Source organism: Netta rufina (genome assembly GCF_964035555.1).
Source record: "Netta rufina genome assembly, chromosome: 10".
Taxonomy (NCBI): Eukaryota; Metazoa; Chordata; class Aves; order Anseriformes; family Anatidae; genus Netta; species Netta rufina.
In genome coordinates this window covers 19,190,885-19,208,647 of record NC_140133.1, presented here as the reverse complement: position 1 = coordinate 19,208,647, position 17,763 = coordinate 19,190,885, and the positions used below count along the sequence as shown (strand labels likewise).

General features: G+C 39.5%; 1 protein-coding gene across 1 annotated transcript in view; it reads left to right on the top strand.

Moving 5' to 3' along the window:
* The first annotated feature begins 2,265 nt into the window (after positions 1–2,265).
* The window catches only part of SHQ1 (SHQ1, H/ACA ribonucleoprotein assembly factor), a 46,342-nt gene continuing 30,844 nt past the window's right edge, over positions 2,266–17,763 (top strand). The window contains exons 1-10 of the mRNA XM_084292545.1: positions 2,266–2,468; positions 2,922–3,015; positions 3,675–3,857; positions 4,740–4,804; positions 5,637–5,759; positions 6,852–7,003; positions 8,325–8,437; positions 8,708–8,835; positions 15,400–15,554; positions 17,349–17,402. Coding sequence (XP_084148671.1) covers positions 3,715–3,857; positions 4,740–4,804; positions 5,637–5,759; positions 6,852–7,003; positions 8,325–8,437; positions 8,708–8,835; positions 15,400–15,554; positions 17,349–17,402 — 933 coding nt within the window. The 5' untranslated portion in view covers positions 2,266–2,468; positions 2,922–3,015; positions 3,675–3,714. The remainder of the gene's footprint in view (positions 2,469–2,921; positions 3,016–3,674; positions 3,858–4,739; positions 4,805–5,636; positions 5,760–6,851; positions 7,004–8,324; positions 8,438–8,707; positions 8,836–15,399; positions 15,555–17,348; positions 17,403–17,763) is intronic.

The following is a 17,763-nucleotide window of genomic DNA, read 5'->3' as shown; positions in this document are numbered from 1 at the left end:
CCATGGCACAGTTTCTAGTCAGCACTGCTAAATCCACTGCAGTCTCCAAAGTGTTCAACTCTGGCGGCAAAGCAATGGACTGGTCATGATGTGTAGTCTTGTTACATGACAGTGGCTACAGAGATAATCAAACAGATGGCTTAGGTCTGGGGGACAAAATAAATAAATAAATAAATAAATAAAACAGTGAAAGCATGCTTAAGTAAAACTTTGCATACTTTAGACTTCATTTGAACAAATTTATTAACACCAAGTGTGTTCTGCATATTTTATATTGCAGCCACAGTACCATGACATCATATGTATTGAGAGGCAAATCATTCAAAGGCCTGTGCTATACCGTAAGATTTATTATGTAGATCTGTAAGGAACTAATTTAAAGTACAGTTATATTTTGAGAAAAATTAAATATGGAGCCTTAATAGTCAGTTTAACTTTTGGTTGATGTGCCAGTTTCCTTACTGAAATCAGCATATAAATTCTCTTTTACAGGCAAAGTATTACCAGTCAAAAAAGGCTAGGAGTTATTAGAGTCTGAAAAAAATAATTCTGAGGCAGTCTTGGAAAGCATCAGTTAGACCAGAATGAATTCTCTGATGAAACTTCTTATCTTTCACAGACTCATCTTATGTGAATTTGGACTTATCTAGAGAATGGTGTCTAGTGGTTCATAATTTAGCTTCCTGTCCAACACACTTACCACAGATTGTACTGGCAAGGTCCAAAAGTTAATTAGTGCTGAAGTTCTCTGGAAATGCATCAAAAGTTTCTGAGGCCTTGGTCTAAGTCAAATCAGCATCTGAAATTACATGCCATTAACTTCTTAATCCAAAAAATGCATTCTATATACAATGCATCTTCAATTTCTGCATGTGAAAAAATGGGACATGGGAACATTTAGGCTGTGTATTAAAACTGTCCATCCGTTTTAGATCACTGGGGAGAATTATCTATTTTGAAGCAAGTATTTGCTTTTTGTGCATGTCAACGAAACACTGCACGGTATTTAAACTGCTGTTTCAGTTCTGTATGAGTGAAGATGTTTTCTCATGAAGAGATGCCAGATCCTTTGGATTTCCAGCAAGAAAATCAATCTTTATCAGCATGGAAGAATGTTTGTCTATTTTGTTTTTTAAGCTTTGTCAGCAGAGGTTGTATCCCTTCAGGACAAACGTTTGAATGCATGTCACAGGGGACAGGGAGAAGAGAATCAGTAGCACTTAAAAACGTAGAGAATGATGTGGAACCAGAATACCATTCATAGTCTGACGACAGAAAAATCAGATTAATTTTACATTAAATTCTATATTTAAATAGTTGGCTTTTAAACATACTTTTCTGCTTTTATCAATTTCCTCGAGCCTCTTGTGCTTTGTCCCAAATGCTGTTTCCTTGGCATCATCAGGCTCTGCCTCTATTCACATGGACAATCTGGTTCACATCTGCCTGCTCTCCTGCGAGACACTCACGGAACTGGGCATCCTGTTCCAGCAGTACTTGTGGGACCGATCTGTGTTTTCCTGCTCCCCTGCACTGCTCTGCATTTCAGCTCTTGAAATCACTTTATCCTTAATACCTTAATTTGAATTACATTAGGCCCAAACCTTCCATTCCTACTCACTTCTCAGCTTCCCTCTCTCCAGAGGTGTTTCTTCTGCCCACACGCTGTACTTATACATAAAGCAGTTATATTCTGAGCTGTGGCACTGAATTTACTTTCAGCAGCCTGTTGTATTTAAGGATCAGGATCTGGCCGTGTCTGACACCAACACTTTCAACTATCCCTGCGGTTATCAGAGGAAAACGCTGGGGTGATGCGGGCAGCCTTCCCCTCACAGCACCCCATCCTCTGAGAAGGATTTTGCCAGATTTATAAGACTTGTAGTGACAGTAGTTGAAGCTCAGGGCTTTAAAAACATCAAATACTGCTTTCACTTGTTTTAGACCGTTTACACAACCCCAAAAGCAGGACGCCAGGGGCACCAAACCACCACAGTCAGCGCCGTGGCTTCTCTACGGAGCAGCAGGGGGGATCCCGCACCATGTTGTGAGGGGAAAACCGAGCTCAGGGCCGGCGGGGGCGCCCTCGCCTCCCTCCCAGCGCCCTCCTCCGGGGGCGGGCAGCGAGCTGGAGGCAGCCGGGGCTTGTGAGGGACGGGCTTGTGAAGGGCTTGTGAGGGCCGGTTCTGTGCGAGGCCGCCCCTGAAGGCGGAGCTGCTGCCCGGGCCCGCACATGCGCTACCGCCACAGCCTGGGCATGGTGAGTGGCGGCGGCACGGCCTCGTTGTGCCTTGTCCCGTCCCTCCGGTGCTGCCCCGGGTGCGGTCCCCGGGCCCTGCCCACGGGCTGCAGCCGGCCCCCGGCCGAGCCCGCGCCTCCTGAGGCGGCTGCGGGAGCCGGGCGGGTCCCGTGCGGCGCCCCGGGGGAGAGGTGTGCTGAGGCAACGGTTCACGTGCGCAGCAGGGCCGGTTTGTGTGTTCTTTTATTTAAAACAAGATAAAAGGCTGGGAAATTGGGTTATTCGGGAAAACGCGGCGTTAAGCTGGAGCAGGCGCTGCTGGGGATGGGGTGGTGTGGGGGGGCTGGGGGGCGGCAGGGGGGGAGCCGCACTTTCAGGTGGTGCTCCGCGTATTTTTCTTATTTAGGTAAAAAGTTTTTTCAAATGTTATTTTTTTTTAATTAAAACTGGATTCTAAGTTAAACTTAAAAAATATTCTGCATAAGGAAGCTTTCAAGGAGTGAGACAGGTTATATACATCAGATGGGCGCTACTTTGTAAATCCCTTCCCTCCTTCAAAATATTTATTTGCCCATGTACAAACATATATCTGATGCTGCTAGGTGATGATTCAAACCTTAAAATCACTCAGGGAGGGAGATTCCAAGTGCAGGTAACTTAATGCAATGCAACTTGTGTTCAGGTGCTCTTTGGCCGAATCTGCAGGCGGAACCGAGGCTGGGCTGCGAACTCAGCATCGCTGGAACTGACCAAAAAATTGCAAACTGATCAGAACAGTAAGTGTGCTTGTAATGGACATGTGGAAATCCGAGCCTGTCAGTTGCTTGTGTTGCTGAAACAGCTATTGTGGCCTGAGCCCGCTGCGCAGGAGCACCTCTGACTTGCTCTGCACGTACCATCCCCGTGACGTATGTTAAATGTGACACGAAGGGCAGGATGCTCAGGGCGTGCACCCAGCTCATCTGTGTGGGGTGTACTCTGTCTGTTGCTTGTGGTCTGTCTCACCTGTGCATGCCACTGTAAAGCACAGCTGCAGTTATTATAAAACGCTGCTCTTTTTCAATGTTTTTAATCATGGTTTATGGTCAGTTCGCTGTGAAATACTAAGTAATGGTTACAGAAAACAGACAAATTTTAGGACTGAACTTGGTGTGCTTTTTATGATGAATGTATTAAATACTTCTGTGTGCTCCAAATGTTTGTGATCTTTTATGATAAGTTCTCATTATGGTGCAGCAAGATGGTACCTTCATATTCTTGATAGGAACGCATTTTTTGTTTCTGTTTTCATGAGTGTTTTCTTCTTGAGTGTGTAGAAGATAATTCTGTGAGAATCTGAAATGTTTTTCATACAAAATTTTCAAGAGATTCTATTTACTGTCATAAAATGGAAACTACAACATACTAACCTTTTCTTGTTTCTCTGTTTTGATAGGACCGTATAGTCAGTGGTTGCTTTGCCTGCAGCATTCATCATGATTACTCCAGCTTTTGAGCTGAGCCAGGATCCGGATTTCCTTACAATAATCATTGACGTACCTTATGCAAGAGCTTCAGAGTTTGACTTGTACTTTGAAGGGGAAGACTTTAAATTTTATTCTAAGCCTTACTTTCTCAGGCAAGTAGTAGAAGCATTTAAAAAAAGAACTTTGGGCTTCATCAAATACATAAAAATCAGTAGAAAATGAACTTCATGTGGGATATCTCAGATCATTCTTCATCTACAGCTCTGACATTCTTGACTTCAGGCAGGCCGTTTTTTTGCAAGAAATTCTTCCTATGGATCCATTCACTTTGTTTCCAGACATTAAGTCACCTTAAAAGGAACTTAACTGCTTTTCTGAGTTTACCATACCATAGAGTTTTAGTTGTAAAATGACAACACAGTTCTTTGGGCGCGTGTAAGTGATGTAGACCCAGATACAATATATTTGATGAAGAATGTATTTCGATGCCCAATAGCATACGGAGAAAAGTCACGTGAGTACAGGTGGTAGGAAGTCAAGTCTACAGCTTGCAAGTTCCCCACTATGCTGCAGAAAAGGACCAAGAGGCAATCTCAGTAGGGAATTACTAAGGGAACCTTTGGCATGTAAGAGCTGATGAGTTATCAACCCTTCTTATTTTCTGTTTCCTGTGTTCTTGGATAAGCTTCCCCAGTGCATGTTAGCAGACCACAAGGTGTGTTAGTAGGTTGGTAGAATGCAGTGAATTAGTTGCCTCATGTCACATCACTGTAGATTAGATTCGTTTAGAATTTTTAAATTACAGAATCTTCCAAATGCTGCACATAGTGCCAAGGATGTTGTTTGTCTCTGTGGTGGCTGTGACCCTGAACTGCATAGGAATTTAGCTTTATCGCTTCCGTTAGTATCAAGAGGAATCACGTAGTTAAATTGTTTGTGTTCCTTTTGGAATGCGCCTTACATGTCTGTGTGCTGAGATGTTAAGTTGCACAACTAGTCAGGCATTCAGTCGTCATCTTGCTTCTTGCCCACAGGTTGACGCTTCCTGGAAGAATTGTGGAAGATGGCAGAGAAAAAGCATCTTACAATGTAGACAAACGTATGGTTAATGTTCTTAGTATATTAGTTTTTAAGAATGTTACTAACTCTCCAGTAACTTATACTTCCTTGCACTGGAATTGCATTTAGCAAAGTATACGATACTGTAAATAAATTCAAAGCTTCTCCCACGTTACGTGGTATAAAAAAAAAAAACAACAAAGAAATTGCTGGGGATTTGCTGTACTTAGGCTATCAGTAAGCACAAATGACATTCCATAACTGTCCTAATAATGAAAAAAATATGTACAAGGTTCCTTTGAGCCCATAGGGGACAGACATGCCATTGTACAAAGATCATTAGTCTAGCAAATCCACAATGAAGTCAGACAGTACTAAGCAGAAATTAGGTAATCCTGAGGCAGTCTCATGACAGTCCTCTCTCTTAAGGTGGATGGTATTTCTGTAAAACAGTATTTACCTTTTGGAATAAATGCATTCATAAACAAAACAAAAGGCTTGCAAAGCCTTTATTATGTACTGACTCGGAACAATAATCAGAATGCTGAATAGCTTCCTATGATCTTCTGTTGATGGCTTGATTGGTGGATGGATTCAGGATAAATTCAAGCTTGTTTTCTGTTGGTGTGTTATGCTATGTGAGTCAAGAGACCACAACTCATTAAATATTCTCTTCCGTGCTTTATCATAAAAATCTTTGATTTCTGTGAAACTTGTTAGGTGTGTTTAAAAGCATGCACAGAGATGGATGCACAATAAAATGCTACCTGCATGTATCCCAATTTATGAGAGCCTTTTTCATTAGAGGAAAAATGCACATTTTTTGTCGTGGTTATTTTAATATCATAACTATATTCTGACTTTCCTTTAAGGGACCTTGACAATTCGATTACCTAAGGAGAGTCCTGGGCAATATTTTGAAGGACTGGATATGGTAACATCCCTTTTAGCACCCAAAAAATCAAGATCAGCAAAACATTTAGTGGAGGAGATAGGTAAGACAAAAAAGTCTTAGTTACATTATCGATACAGATACGTAAGAAAATAGTTAGGAAAATAGATCTACCTATATATATATATTACAAAAAAATAAGAGTATTTCTATTCTTACTTAGTCCAAGGTACAAGTGGAGTATGAGTGAGACTGGAATTACTAGTACGTATTGAAAGGAATGTCTTCAGGAGTTAGAGGTGTTGTATCTGTAGGCTTAGTTGTGATCACATTTTTTAAAGGTGTGTTTAATATATGCTAATCCTCTGTAGATCTTTGTACCCCTCTAGTGGCTGTATACAGTGGAACAATGATCTCAGACTTTGAGTGAGTGTACTCAAAAAGCTTCAGTTTTCCTTGTCTCCAGTTTTGAAACTTGTTGAATCTAGAGCAGGATCTATGATTCTTTGTTTAATCATCTGCTTGTCTGAAACACTTCAGTAACCAGTGAATGTCTTTTTTTCTTTGTTCACTAAAATCCTTTGTGACAGAAGCAGTGATTCACACTATTCCAGTGTGAACTGTGATATAGGCACATGCCACCCTTCAACCTTATAATGCAATTGGAAAATAACGGGGCTTGTGTGTGAAAGTGATACTATTGCAGATTCCAGGTGACAAGAGTTATAATTTTTTGGAAGACCGCCCTTTGGGATAGCAGCACAAGAAGTCCAATGAAACCTCACAAATTCTGAACATCCATATTTGGGAATTTGTGCGTTGCATCAACAGGAAAAAAAAAAAGCTTTTTCCTAATCTTTGTCTTTTTGCCTTGTTATCTATGAATCTAGTCTGTCATAGCTAATTTTAATTCAAACTATTTGGTTTATTTGGTAGGGAAGTTCTCAGGATGCTCTCAGTCAACTGGATAAGATAAAGGGGGATTTGGAGTTGTGCTGTTCACATTTGTCCACTACCTCTGTTTTTTCCCCTCTTTTGTTTTTCTGGAAGTTACAGCTGATCCAGTGTAGTAAAACATTTCTTAAAGATGCAACAATGAAAAATGCTTATTTTGTTATTGGTGTTTGCCTTTCTTTTAAATTGTATACGTTTCCTACACAATAATTTTGTTCCTTTGACCATGCAATATATGCAGGTGCCTCTGCTGCGTTGTCTGAGGAGGAGGAAGAAGAATTTGAATGGGAAATAGAGCAGACCCCTTATAAAGAAACTGCAGAAAGCTTTCCACCACTACAGTACTACTATGGGTTTGGGAATCTGCGTTCGGGGGTGTTCCAGCGGCTGCAGGTAGATGCATTTTTATATTTCCTAACAAAAGTTCCAGGTAGCTTTCCTGTTGAGTAGGCTTCCTGGCTCATTCTGTAGTCAGGAAGGGATTGTTAGGTAACAGTTCTCCATTGTGCCATTCTGAGACTGAGTATATTATGCCCTTGCATGTAATAGTACAGACAGATCTTTGTTTTTCTGCGAAAATAGAGATGCTTGAATGAGTTAATTGTGTATCAGAGTTATTTCTTCTTATTATTTTTTTTTAATTGAATGAATACTTAGATTTAAAAAAAATGCAAAGTGAAGCCTTTCTACTGTTAGACTTATAAAATATTTCATGAAGAGGGCAATGCCTCGCTATCTACTATGTTGAATAAAATAAATTGAAATATAATTAGGTGGTATTTACTGGTTGAGATCATAATTCTTTAAGGTGATCGCCCACCTGGTATCTGTTAGATTTGCTGGGGTTATGCTGATGCACTGGAACTTCCTTTTGTGGATTAGTTGGCAGGGCAGGAACTTTAAAATGTGGTTACTTTGCTATTGTATATTCAGAAGTTCTTTTATTTCATGAATAGATGGAAAGTAATCTACACCCAGTAACATGCGAGGTAGGAGAATACCTTTCATAGCGCGCAAAGCTTTTGTTAAAGTAGTAGTTGATAATTTATTGTTTTTTAATGTTCTGCTTAAGTTCTTACACCGAGCAATTTTGCCAGTAGGTGCTTAAAACAAATCATATAACTGTAAGTTACGACTGCTTGAATTGTAGGATTTTAAGGGTTTGGAGCAGAAAGATTGCTATTTATGGAGAAAGTATTTGCATTCTGTTCAGACATATACACTGGTTTATTACCATGAAATTTCCGAAGTACATTTCCCATCAGCATTAAAGTACCACTGCTTAATGATATTTAAAAGGGCACTACAATCGCCTGTTAATTAATGTATGGCCACTTCAGAGCATAGCAGTAATCTCAAGAGTCACAAGAACAATAGCTATGATTTTTATCTTGCCTTCTTGTGGTTGTGTGCTTTTGTTAAACATAGCAATTGTCATTGTACTGCAAAATAACCTGTCTGCCTTATGGTATAAAGGCGTTAATAGAGCTCATAATATTTGAAGGTCTTTAGAGTTTGTTATAATTGTAACTCATTGGAATTTTGATCTTTTATTTGCCCAGCAGAGCCTGAATTTGAAAGATTTGAAAGAGAGGTTGGACAGCATCTAGGCTTTACACTGTAATGCTTATAAGCATCCTTCATAAACTTTTACTAAATGAATCTTGCATGTTGTATCTGCAGCTTTGTCATCTCACTCTTGATGCATTTTCAGGATGAACTCAGTGATGTTGTAGATGTTAAGGATCCAGACAAAACTCCGGTATGTGAACGTAGGAAGGAACGCCTGGCAGCAGAAGCTGCTAAGTTCGATTCTGATCATTACCTGTGAGTACTGATTTATTTTATCTGGTCAAGTAAAAGTATCTCAGTTGAAATAATCACTTCTTCTATGGATGCTTGGTTTTAAGAACACTTGTGGAAATAATAGCTTTACTTCTTATCTGCCCCTTTGTCTCATCACAGTAGGGTGTTACTGAGAGCAGCCCTGAGGAGAAGGACATGGGAGTGTTGGTTGATGGGAAGCTTGACTTGAGCTGGCAATGTGCCCTTGCAGGCCAGAAAGCTAACTGAGTACTATGTCTTCTTTTTCCTCAGAGCTGACTTTTTTGAAGATGAAGCTATTCAGCATGTTTTGAAATACAAACCGTGGTGGGTTGAGGCTCATGAAAAAATGATAGCCTTGCAGGGAGAAAGTCATCAGAAACACGACAGCAATACAGTAGGTGAGAGCATTTTATATATATGTGTGTGTGTGTGTGTGTGTACGTACCTGTTACAGAATAATTGCTGTGAAGCCTTGTTATGTTCTAGGTTATCATCCTTAAAGGGAAAGTATGGTGTTAGCCTACAATTTTTAGTCTGGAAGACAGACTTTAGTGCCCACTTAAAAATGTGGTGCAGACATTTCACAGCAAGTTTTCCAGCAATCAGTTGTGGAAGACTCCTAGTGTCAGCCCTTAGCTCTGTTTGATGGTCATGTCGCCTGTGGCGCGTTTCATGTTATTTGTACAGTGCCACAGACATTCACGGTACTTATTACTGAACTGTTTTTATAGTTCCTAGAGACTTTTTTTCAGGGGAAAATCTTTGTGTCAGGTTAGAAGCTAAATAGATGACCTTGTAACAGTACTGTTACCAGATAACTGAGATTACCCTTCTGAACACAATGATTGTAGAGACTATTACAAGTTACTATTATGCATATTCTTTTATTGTCCTTCCCTCATTTCCTCTATAGTATGAAAATCCTATGTTTCTGAAGCAGATAACGATAATCCCTTTAGCAGAGGTTCTGTAACAAATAAAATATTAGCGCACTAATAAAACCTGCACTTGCACATCTTCTACAGGGGTAGAACAATGGAATTTGGGTAATGCTGTGTATTTTACTGCAAATGTAATCTGATCTTCATTACTGATCTCTCTTCAGCCTTTGAAACCAGAAATTAATTATATCCACCATAAGTGTTTGATTTAAAAAGCGTTGGACAAAGGTACAAGAGGCTTGGAAACAGAATAACGAGGAGTTCTTTTGTTTGTTTTTACCCATTCTCTCCTTAGTGAATGAAATATTGATAATGTTTGTGTAAAGGAGTATAACAAAGATGAAGAGCTGCTGGGTGATTTTATTGATAAAGAATATTTTTTTATTCCAAATTAAAGTTCTAAAAAAACCCACGTGCATATGTTCTCGGACTTCAGGGGAAGCAACAATACAGAAACTGCTCAAAAGCCTGACAAGCCTGCTAAGGAAAGTAATGCAGAAATTAGGACTTCACAAAGGCTCATCTTTTCTCTAAAGCATTTGTTAAAACAGACTTTTTTGTAATCAGGATGATCAAATAAAGCTTAGTGTGGCCTTCATATGGCAGAGTGAAGAGGCTCATGTAGTTTTGGGGATCTTGAGTAAATTTGAATAGCGTAAGTGGCCATCTGGTGTTTGGGCTAGGTAATGACAACAGGCCCCATGTGCCCTCCAACTTAGACCTCTGTTCTGGTAACAGAGTTTGGATGGCAGGCAGCAGAACAGGGATCTGAAGCCTTCGGAGGCTGCTAAACCTGAATGAGTTGTGGTAAAAGAAACCACCATGAGGGGGAGTACAGGTTCCACTTGAATAGTGGAAATAAGGGCAGGAGGGGGGTCCAGGCTATTCGATCTGGAGTCTTATGATCAATAGGAGGATTAAAATGTTCTTGTATTGCTGTTATGGTTTATCCAGTTGAAGGGATTGGATAATTTGGGTCACAGATCTGGTTTATCTGGGTTACAGATCCAGGAATTCTCACAAACTGGTTGCAATTCAATTGCATATCTGCATTAATATGTTTCCTAGTGTGCATGTTGAGTAAACGGAAACGACACAGAAAATGCACATAGAAATAAGGACTGTGCTGAGTAAAGGACCTTCTTTACTACTTGAGAAACTTTGCATCATTTCCATTAGAAGTGGGAGAAATCTGAATGCATTCCAGCAAGGTGTATTAACGTACCTAGAAGGATACGGAGACGGTCGCTGGTATTGGATGGTGCTTCTAGTAAGAAGCCTCTAAACAGCTGCTGAGAGGGTGAGGTACTTCCACACACATGGCTTGCTAAGAGACTACAAGTTTTATGGTGTTTAAAACTGCTTACAACTCACAATAGGTGTGAGCTGATGGCTGGAGCAGCTGATTTCCAGAAGTCCTGTCTGACCTAGACTTCTCTATGGTTCTGCGGGTCTGACCACTGAGCTGGCTCTCTGTAGGTAGCACATGTTATCTCAGTACCCCTAACACAACACATGCAGAGCCCTAAGTTTCACAACAGTCTTGAGATACAGATATTGCACTCCTGAGTGCTGAATACTCCGAACCTTATCTAGAATTTAAGTGATGTGATCAGCTGTATAAAATTTTAGCCACATGGTAAGAAAGCATCGTCCTGTTTAGGGATTAAATTGTACTTCACTGTACTGAGGAGCAATTTGAAATGTGTTAATGAGAAATGGTAGTTTAAAATAAGTAAATGAAGTGATTAAAAAAGTGAGGGTAGTCTCAGTATAGCAGTAAATTTGTGTGTGAGATTAATTTGCACAATTCGTTTAGATGTTAATGTATGAATACACCATCCCACCGTAACAGGAAGAGGCATGATTTTGGCAGTGACAAACATAAAATGCTTTAAAATCCAAATTAAGTTGCAAATTTAGGATTTGATAAACAACGGCAGCAGATGCTGCTTTTCAGAAAACGACTATGGATTGTTGTGGAGGCATTGTTAGATAAAACATTGGTAATGCCAATGGACAAAGCACAGGCTTAATATAGCAGAAAATGTAATTATGATTTCACTTGTTCTGATTACCTTGTACTATACACTTGTATTTTTGAATTAGGAAAACAAAGTAGGTGGTGGTTTTGACATGCTAATAATTAGTTTTAGGCCTGGATAATTTATTCTTCAAGATCTTTATGGAATTGATGGATCTTTATTTGTAAACTTCAAGTATTTTCTCCAGAGAGAAATTTTATTAAGAACACCTGGTACTTTGCAGTAACTAAGTTAATGAACATCTTGCAGCGTTTACCTTTGGGAATTGTCTAGTCTTGCTGCTTCTTTGCTCTTGTCTGGTAGACTTGTTTTCTCTGTGATTATGGTCCAGTTGTATATGTCAAAATGCTTCAGAGTTTGCATTTTAGAGGAGGAAAAGTCTCACGTTTCATGAATTTCACTGAATTCACAACTTCTTTGCTTTCTACTTAGAACCATTGTTGCCATTTTACATATACCTCTGGAATATGGATTCTAGGGTATCTAACAGGTATTCAGTAGTACAAATAAAAATGTTTGCTGTCAGTGTTGGGCTGTTCCTTAACCTGGATGAGGGAGATCTCATTGGCAACTGTCATCAGCTGTGAGACAAACATCCACTTGCAGTTGTTAAGTCACTGATTAAGAACAGTGGAAGGTGACTTCTTGGTAGTAGATCCAGTACTTGATATAGTGAGTGTTTGGAGGAGAACAGAAGTGATCCTGATGCATGCCCATCTTGGTGGCTGCTTGCAGCAAGCACAGTGAGATGGACCTAGAAGTTGGCGAGTGCTGGGGTAAATGACTTACATCCTGCAGAAAATGTGTTCCGTGACACAATTCTTTCAAAGCATGAGAGTCATTAGTTTCTTTGTAGCAAACTGCTTTACTTCTGTAGTCCCTGGAAGTGATTTTAAGCTTTATGAATGTAATCTGATGTAGGAGTCTTTGCTTGCAGACTTGGGCTTTTTTCCTGTGTTGTGTTTTTTTTTTTTTCTTTTTTTTTTCTTTCAGAATTTCTTTTGTTCCTTTAGCTTTGGTTTTACCTCTGCTTTTTTTGTGTTTCTCTTCAGGATGAAAGTGCCACTTGCATATACTATTAATAATAAATTGAGTTCTACTCCAGGAGAGGGTTTTCTGTGGAAAGCTTGCTGAAATTGGAAATGCCTTTTTTCTTCCTAATTGGATCTCCTAACTGTAAACACCCTGTTGTGATACCTCATTAAACCCACCCTACTGTAGCAACTTTCGGAGTGGTTTTATGCTATATTTTTCAGAAACTAATTTTTTTTTTTCCAGCGTGCTACAACATTGCACATATGGTTTTATGGACAATTTTAATATGAATGATGGAGGTGACTCGCTGAACAATCAATGCATTTTAAGAACTTGCCAAGAAATTTGCTGATAGAATATAGATGTGCCATCTAGGTTGGTGATTTAGGGGATAATACTGAGCTGCATTGCATTAATGGGAAAACAGAGTTGAATTGCCACAGTCTCACTAAATTGTCATTTTGTACTAGATCATAGCAAATGGAAGAGATCAGCTTTCTTAAGATGACATAAAAGCTGGAATTTTTTTGTGGGAGCTTGTAAATAAATGGAGACTGGCTCCGCTCCAGAGAAATGTTTTAGCTCGTAAAGAAGTTTCCATAGGAATTTAAATCAAGCATTTCATGGTTATGAAGCTGAAACGTTTAAAAAGTTCATAAAGAAGAAACATTCAAAAATGTTTTTCTTAATTTGTAATTTGATGCCTCAATACGAGGTGTGTGCATATGTGTGTGCCTTTGGTATCACAGACATTTGTTTGAAAACAGCTGTAAAATTAGAAGTCTTGTAGAAAGCTCCTTGGATGAAGAAGTTCACGTGTCTTGTAGCGGGGTAGCATCTCTGAGAATGTGGATTGTATAAATTGAGGAGAAACATCTCTAAGCACCTTCATGATCATCATCCTTACAGTAGCGAAATGAGTAAGGGATGTAAAAAGAAACTTGGTTTACCAGGAACTGTAACCTTCTCTCTCTGTAAGCTGTGCTGTAAGCTCTCCTGAGGGATTTGTTTGTGTTCCAAGGGTCCGGGGCTCTGCTACGTCCCAGCCGCGTAACCTTGGCTCACACTGACGGCTGTGAGAAAGTCCACAGAAAAATCGGAGTGGTAGAATTACAGGTAAGGTTGTGGAGGCAGGATTGTTAGTGGCTTAAGGATTCCAGGGCTAAATGGTGATGTGGAAAATAGGGAGTCGAGGTGGGAATTGTTGGGTTATCAGGTCAAGTTGTTAGTGCTAATGAAGCTGGTGGAAGATGGCAGCTCAGTAATATTTGAGGATCTGTCTTGGAGAGCTCCAGAAGCTGACCTTTCCCCTCCTGACTGGTGCCTGGCTACCAGGGACTCCAGGCGCTTTATCAGGGTGCTGAGTGTACTGTCCAGTATCAACCCCTCGTCCTGGTGTGTTGCCCAATAATTGCTTTTTGTTTTTAAGTTCGGATGTTTTGCTTGCTGCCTCTCTCTGCCCCCAGCTGAGTATGGCAGAACATGGTGACTCAGAAAAGAGGTGGTAAAAGAATAACTGAAGAGAGATTTCAATATTATAAGGTGTTGTTTTTTCTCCTTTCCTAGAATAAATCAAATTCACTAAGCTAAGGGGAACACCACGTATCCACTCTTGTGCTTAGGGCTTGTTATGAAGGTGTAAGGAGAGTGCTGCATTAGGCTTGTAGCCATCTTCTCAGAAATCTCCCTAAATGACTGCCATCCTTAAACTCAGGCTGGTTCCAGTTTTGCTGGTACTTGCAAAAAATAGTGGAGTGGGGCTTCTGCAATGCAACAGAGCATCAGCTGGTAACACAGCTTTCTCCTGTCAAGTCGCTTTGTGTCTGTAACTTTCTCTTGTGGTGTGACCAAAATGTGTCTGCCACATCCATCCGACTCAGTAAATCAGAGCCTGTTGACACAGAGCGCCTGCACGCCACGCTGCCTGGATGAAAATCTCTTAGCTCAGGCTTCTAGCTGCTTTAATTTTACTAAATGACTTCTCGATGTACTTCGAGTTTGTGCAGAGATGGCTTTTAGTCAGTTATCTCCTTAATCTGTGCTGTTATTTCAAGGTAATTGTGACATCCTTCCTGAAGTGCTTGAAGTACTCTTCAGAAAGTTTGCCATTCAGGATGCTCCTTCAGCTCTCCATGCCTGCACCGCAGATCCCTAGAGCAATATTTTGATGCGTTATTGCAGCACGCCTGCTGTGGTGGTGCCTTCCTCTTTGTGCATCCCAAAGAGAAGGAGCTGGGTGAGGTGCTTCGCTCCCTTGGCTCAGTATAGCTGCTGTTAACTAAATGAGGTACACTGAAGGTGAGCAAAATGCAATGGTCATGGACAGTGGAAACCTTAGCTCTTTGGAAATAATTGTAGCTTTCATACTGCCATCAGTAGGATAGGGTTTCATCTTTTTTCGATCTTCCTTAAACACCAGGAGGATATTATCGGACAGTGTAAATGATGCTCCTAAATCATGTATCTAGGTCCTGAGTCAAAATTTGACGTTTAGAAATACGAAATTATATCTTTCCTTTTTTCCCTTCCCTATTTATTTAGTTCTTACACTTTGCTAAATTAAGAAAAAACACTTGTTTTCTTCTGTGTTCTTCTAATCCTGTACAACATGGACTTCGTAAATTAAAATTCCTTCAGGTCCCGATTATGCATTTACTACTCTGTGAGTTACCAACACATCCACGGAAATCCTTGGTGCTTTCTGAGGGCTTCAAAATTGCTGGTGTATACATGTAATACTTTCCAGGGCTGGAGCTTTACTTTGCAAAGAGTGTATCAGTTTAATAAATAATGAAGAATAATTTAGGCTTTTTTTTGAGTGATGAGTGACTTGTAAGTAGTAATGCTTCTTTTTAAAGATACTGTCGAAATAGTATTACCACCCGTTAAATCAAAGAGTCAGCTTTAAATTCGTAATCAATTATCCTTTTACTTTATGTAGTTGTCTTCACTGAAGAAGAGAAAGAACAGCTGAGAAGGTTCACAAATAAATCCTATCTTCTGGATAAAAGAAGCCGTCATCACGTGTATCTGAGCTTAATTGATATCCTTCTGGCATATTGCTATGACATCTGTGTCAACGAAGGAGAACAAAATGTAAGTAATTAAAAAAAAAAAAGAAAAAAAAAAAAAAAGAAAGAAAGATAAAAGGAAATGCACTACGTCTTAGTAACCTGTTGCCAGACCCTGTTCGGTTGTTTGGAAAACTTAACTTTCAAAGTGAACTTAGTTCCAAGTGTTTAAAAATACATCATTGACTAAGTTACAGTGCAAAACATTCCTTCTCTAGATTGAGCTGTTGGGATGCAATTCAGGATTATTGCAATTTCTAAATGCTTCTTCTGGAGCAGAATTCTAGCTATGGGAGCAAGGTGAAGGAGATGCAGGAGATTAAAGACACTTCCTTAGGTTCTGATTTGTGATGTCTTGTTTATGTAAATGCAGATTTCATGAAAGCATTCTCATATAGACGGTTCTTCAGATTTTTTTTTTACTGTTTCGTAATAGGTAAGTTTGCTGATTTGGATTCTGGAAAAGCATGGAAAATCATTAATTCTGTAGGATTGAGACTATGAATTCAGTGTTTTATATTGGCAATCGGTACGTGCTTTTAACAAAATTGATTTATTTTTTTTTTTAGACGGATTCATTTTTATTTTTAAACTTGTGCAGTTAGTATGAAAAATGTTTGAGGCATTCTGGAAACTGCCATTAGGCATTTAAAATCTTAAAATCAATACACATTTAAATACAAAACAGCAATGATTTTTTTTTTTTTCTCCAGTATTTAAATCCTGGAGGGAAGTAGGAAGGCAGCTTCCACTTTCAGTATTCTGGTGTTTCTGTTTCTTGCGTAGAACAGCAGCCAGCTTTATTTTGTGTTTTGTATCCTAGGCTTTTTATAAGGTATAAAGAAGGAAGAAGATAGCACAAGTTTAGTGTGGATTCTGTGCAGTTCTTTGGAAAACTTGTCTTCTTAAAATGGACCTGCTTTCCAGATAAAAACATTAACATCTCCTCTGCTGATACTAACCAAGGAGATGTTTTCTGTATGCTTTTAATCAAAATATTGCAACATATAATCAAAACCATTCTGTTCTAATCAGACTGAATTGTGAAGCATGGATTTTAGAATTGCTGGCAGAACCGTGCAGACCTGCCTATCGAACAGAGTAATCACAGGACTCTTGTATTGTTTGTTAATGTTGCACAAAGGTGCATATGTGTGAGGAGCACGTGTACAAATCATCATTGAGCTTTGCAATAGTCATTTATGGTATGTGTAGAAAACACATTCTGTCTTTGTTTCTCTTTAATAGGAAGACTAAGACATTCAGGCCACACAAATCTTTACAAAAGTCAGGGTTATAGTTGAAGGCTTCCTGGCTTTTAGTCATAATCATCCGCCTAGACCACGCTACCACAGAAATATTAGGAATCTGCCACATCTTAAGAATAATGGCATTTTATGTATACTGCTGGCTTTAGGACACCCTCTGAAAGCCAGAAGTCTTGAGCTGTTTTCATGAAACAAGGCATTGTAGCTTGATCTGGATTTATGCACTGGGCAGATTGACGTTTCTGTTGCTTGCTGAAAAGGGACAGAATTCCACAGAAATAATTTACTCTAAAATACAACACCAATCACAAAGGCTTTGTGCATGGGCTAGATATTCCCAATACAGAAACCATTTCAGATATTTTAACATCTGCATTGCAATAAAACTTTTAATGCTGTCCTGTGACCATTTCAATGCATATAGTGTAATTACTCCTCCATGTTCACAAAGGTTCTTAAATTGCAGCAGGAATGTTATCTTAAATAGTTTGCCAGCAGTCTTGAATGTTGAATTAGATGATATTTGCTTTATGGTCTCCACTTAAAATCAGGTTGAATCATCTTGGAACGTCAGGAAACTGAGTGCTACATTGTGCTGGCTGGAGGTGAGTTCAAACTTCTTTGTGTTACGGATTTGCAGTGTTATTTGTTCTTGGCATTGTACGTTGCAATTGAGGAAGGCTTACTCATTCAGTATTGAGTCTAAAATAACTGTATATCCACTTGTTGATAAATACTAGCAGAAATTGATCATGACCTCTGGGCTCCTAGTTAGTAGTAGCCCCAAGGGGCTCGAGCATGACCTCTGGTCTGTCTCTTGGTGCTGGGCCTTGCTCTGGACTGTTGTGGAAGAGTTGAGCTCAGTCAATACAAAAAAGCTACTTATCTGAATGATTTTGTTTCATATTTCTTGCAAAGTTAGCCAGTCGATGTGTGTTGCTTTACTCCGTCCCTTCCTTTCAGCAC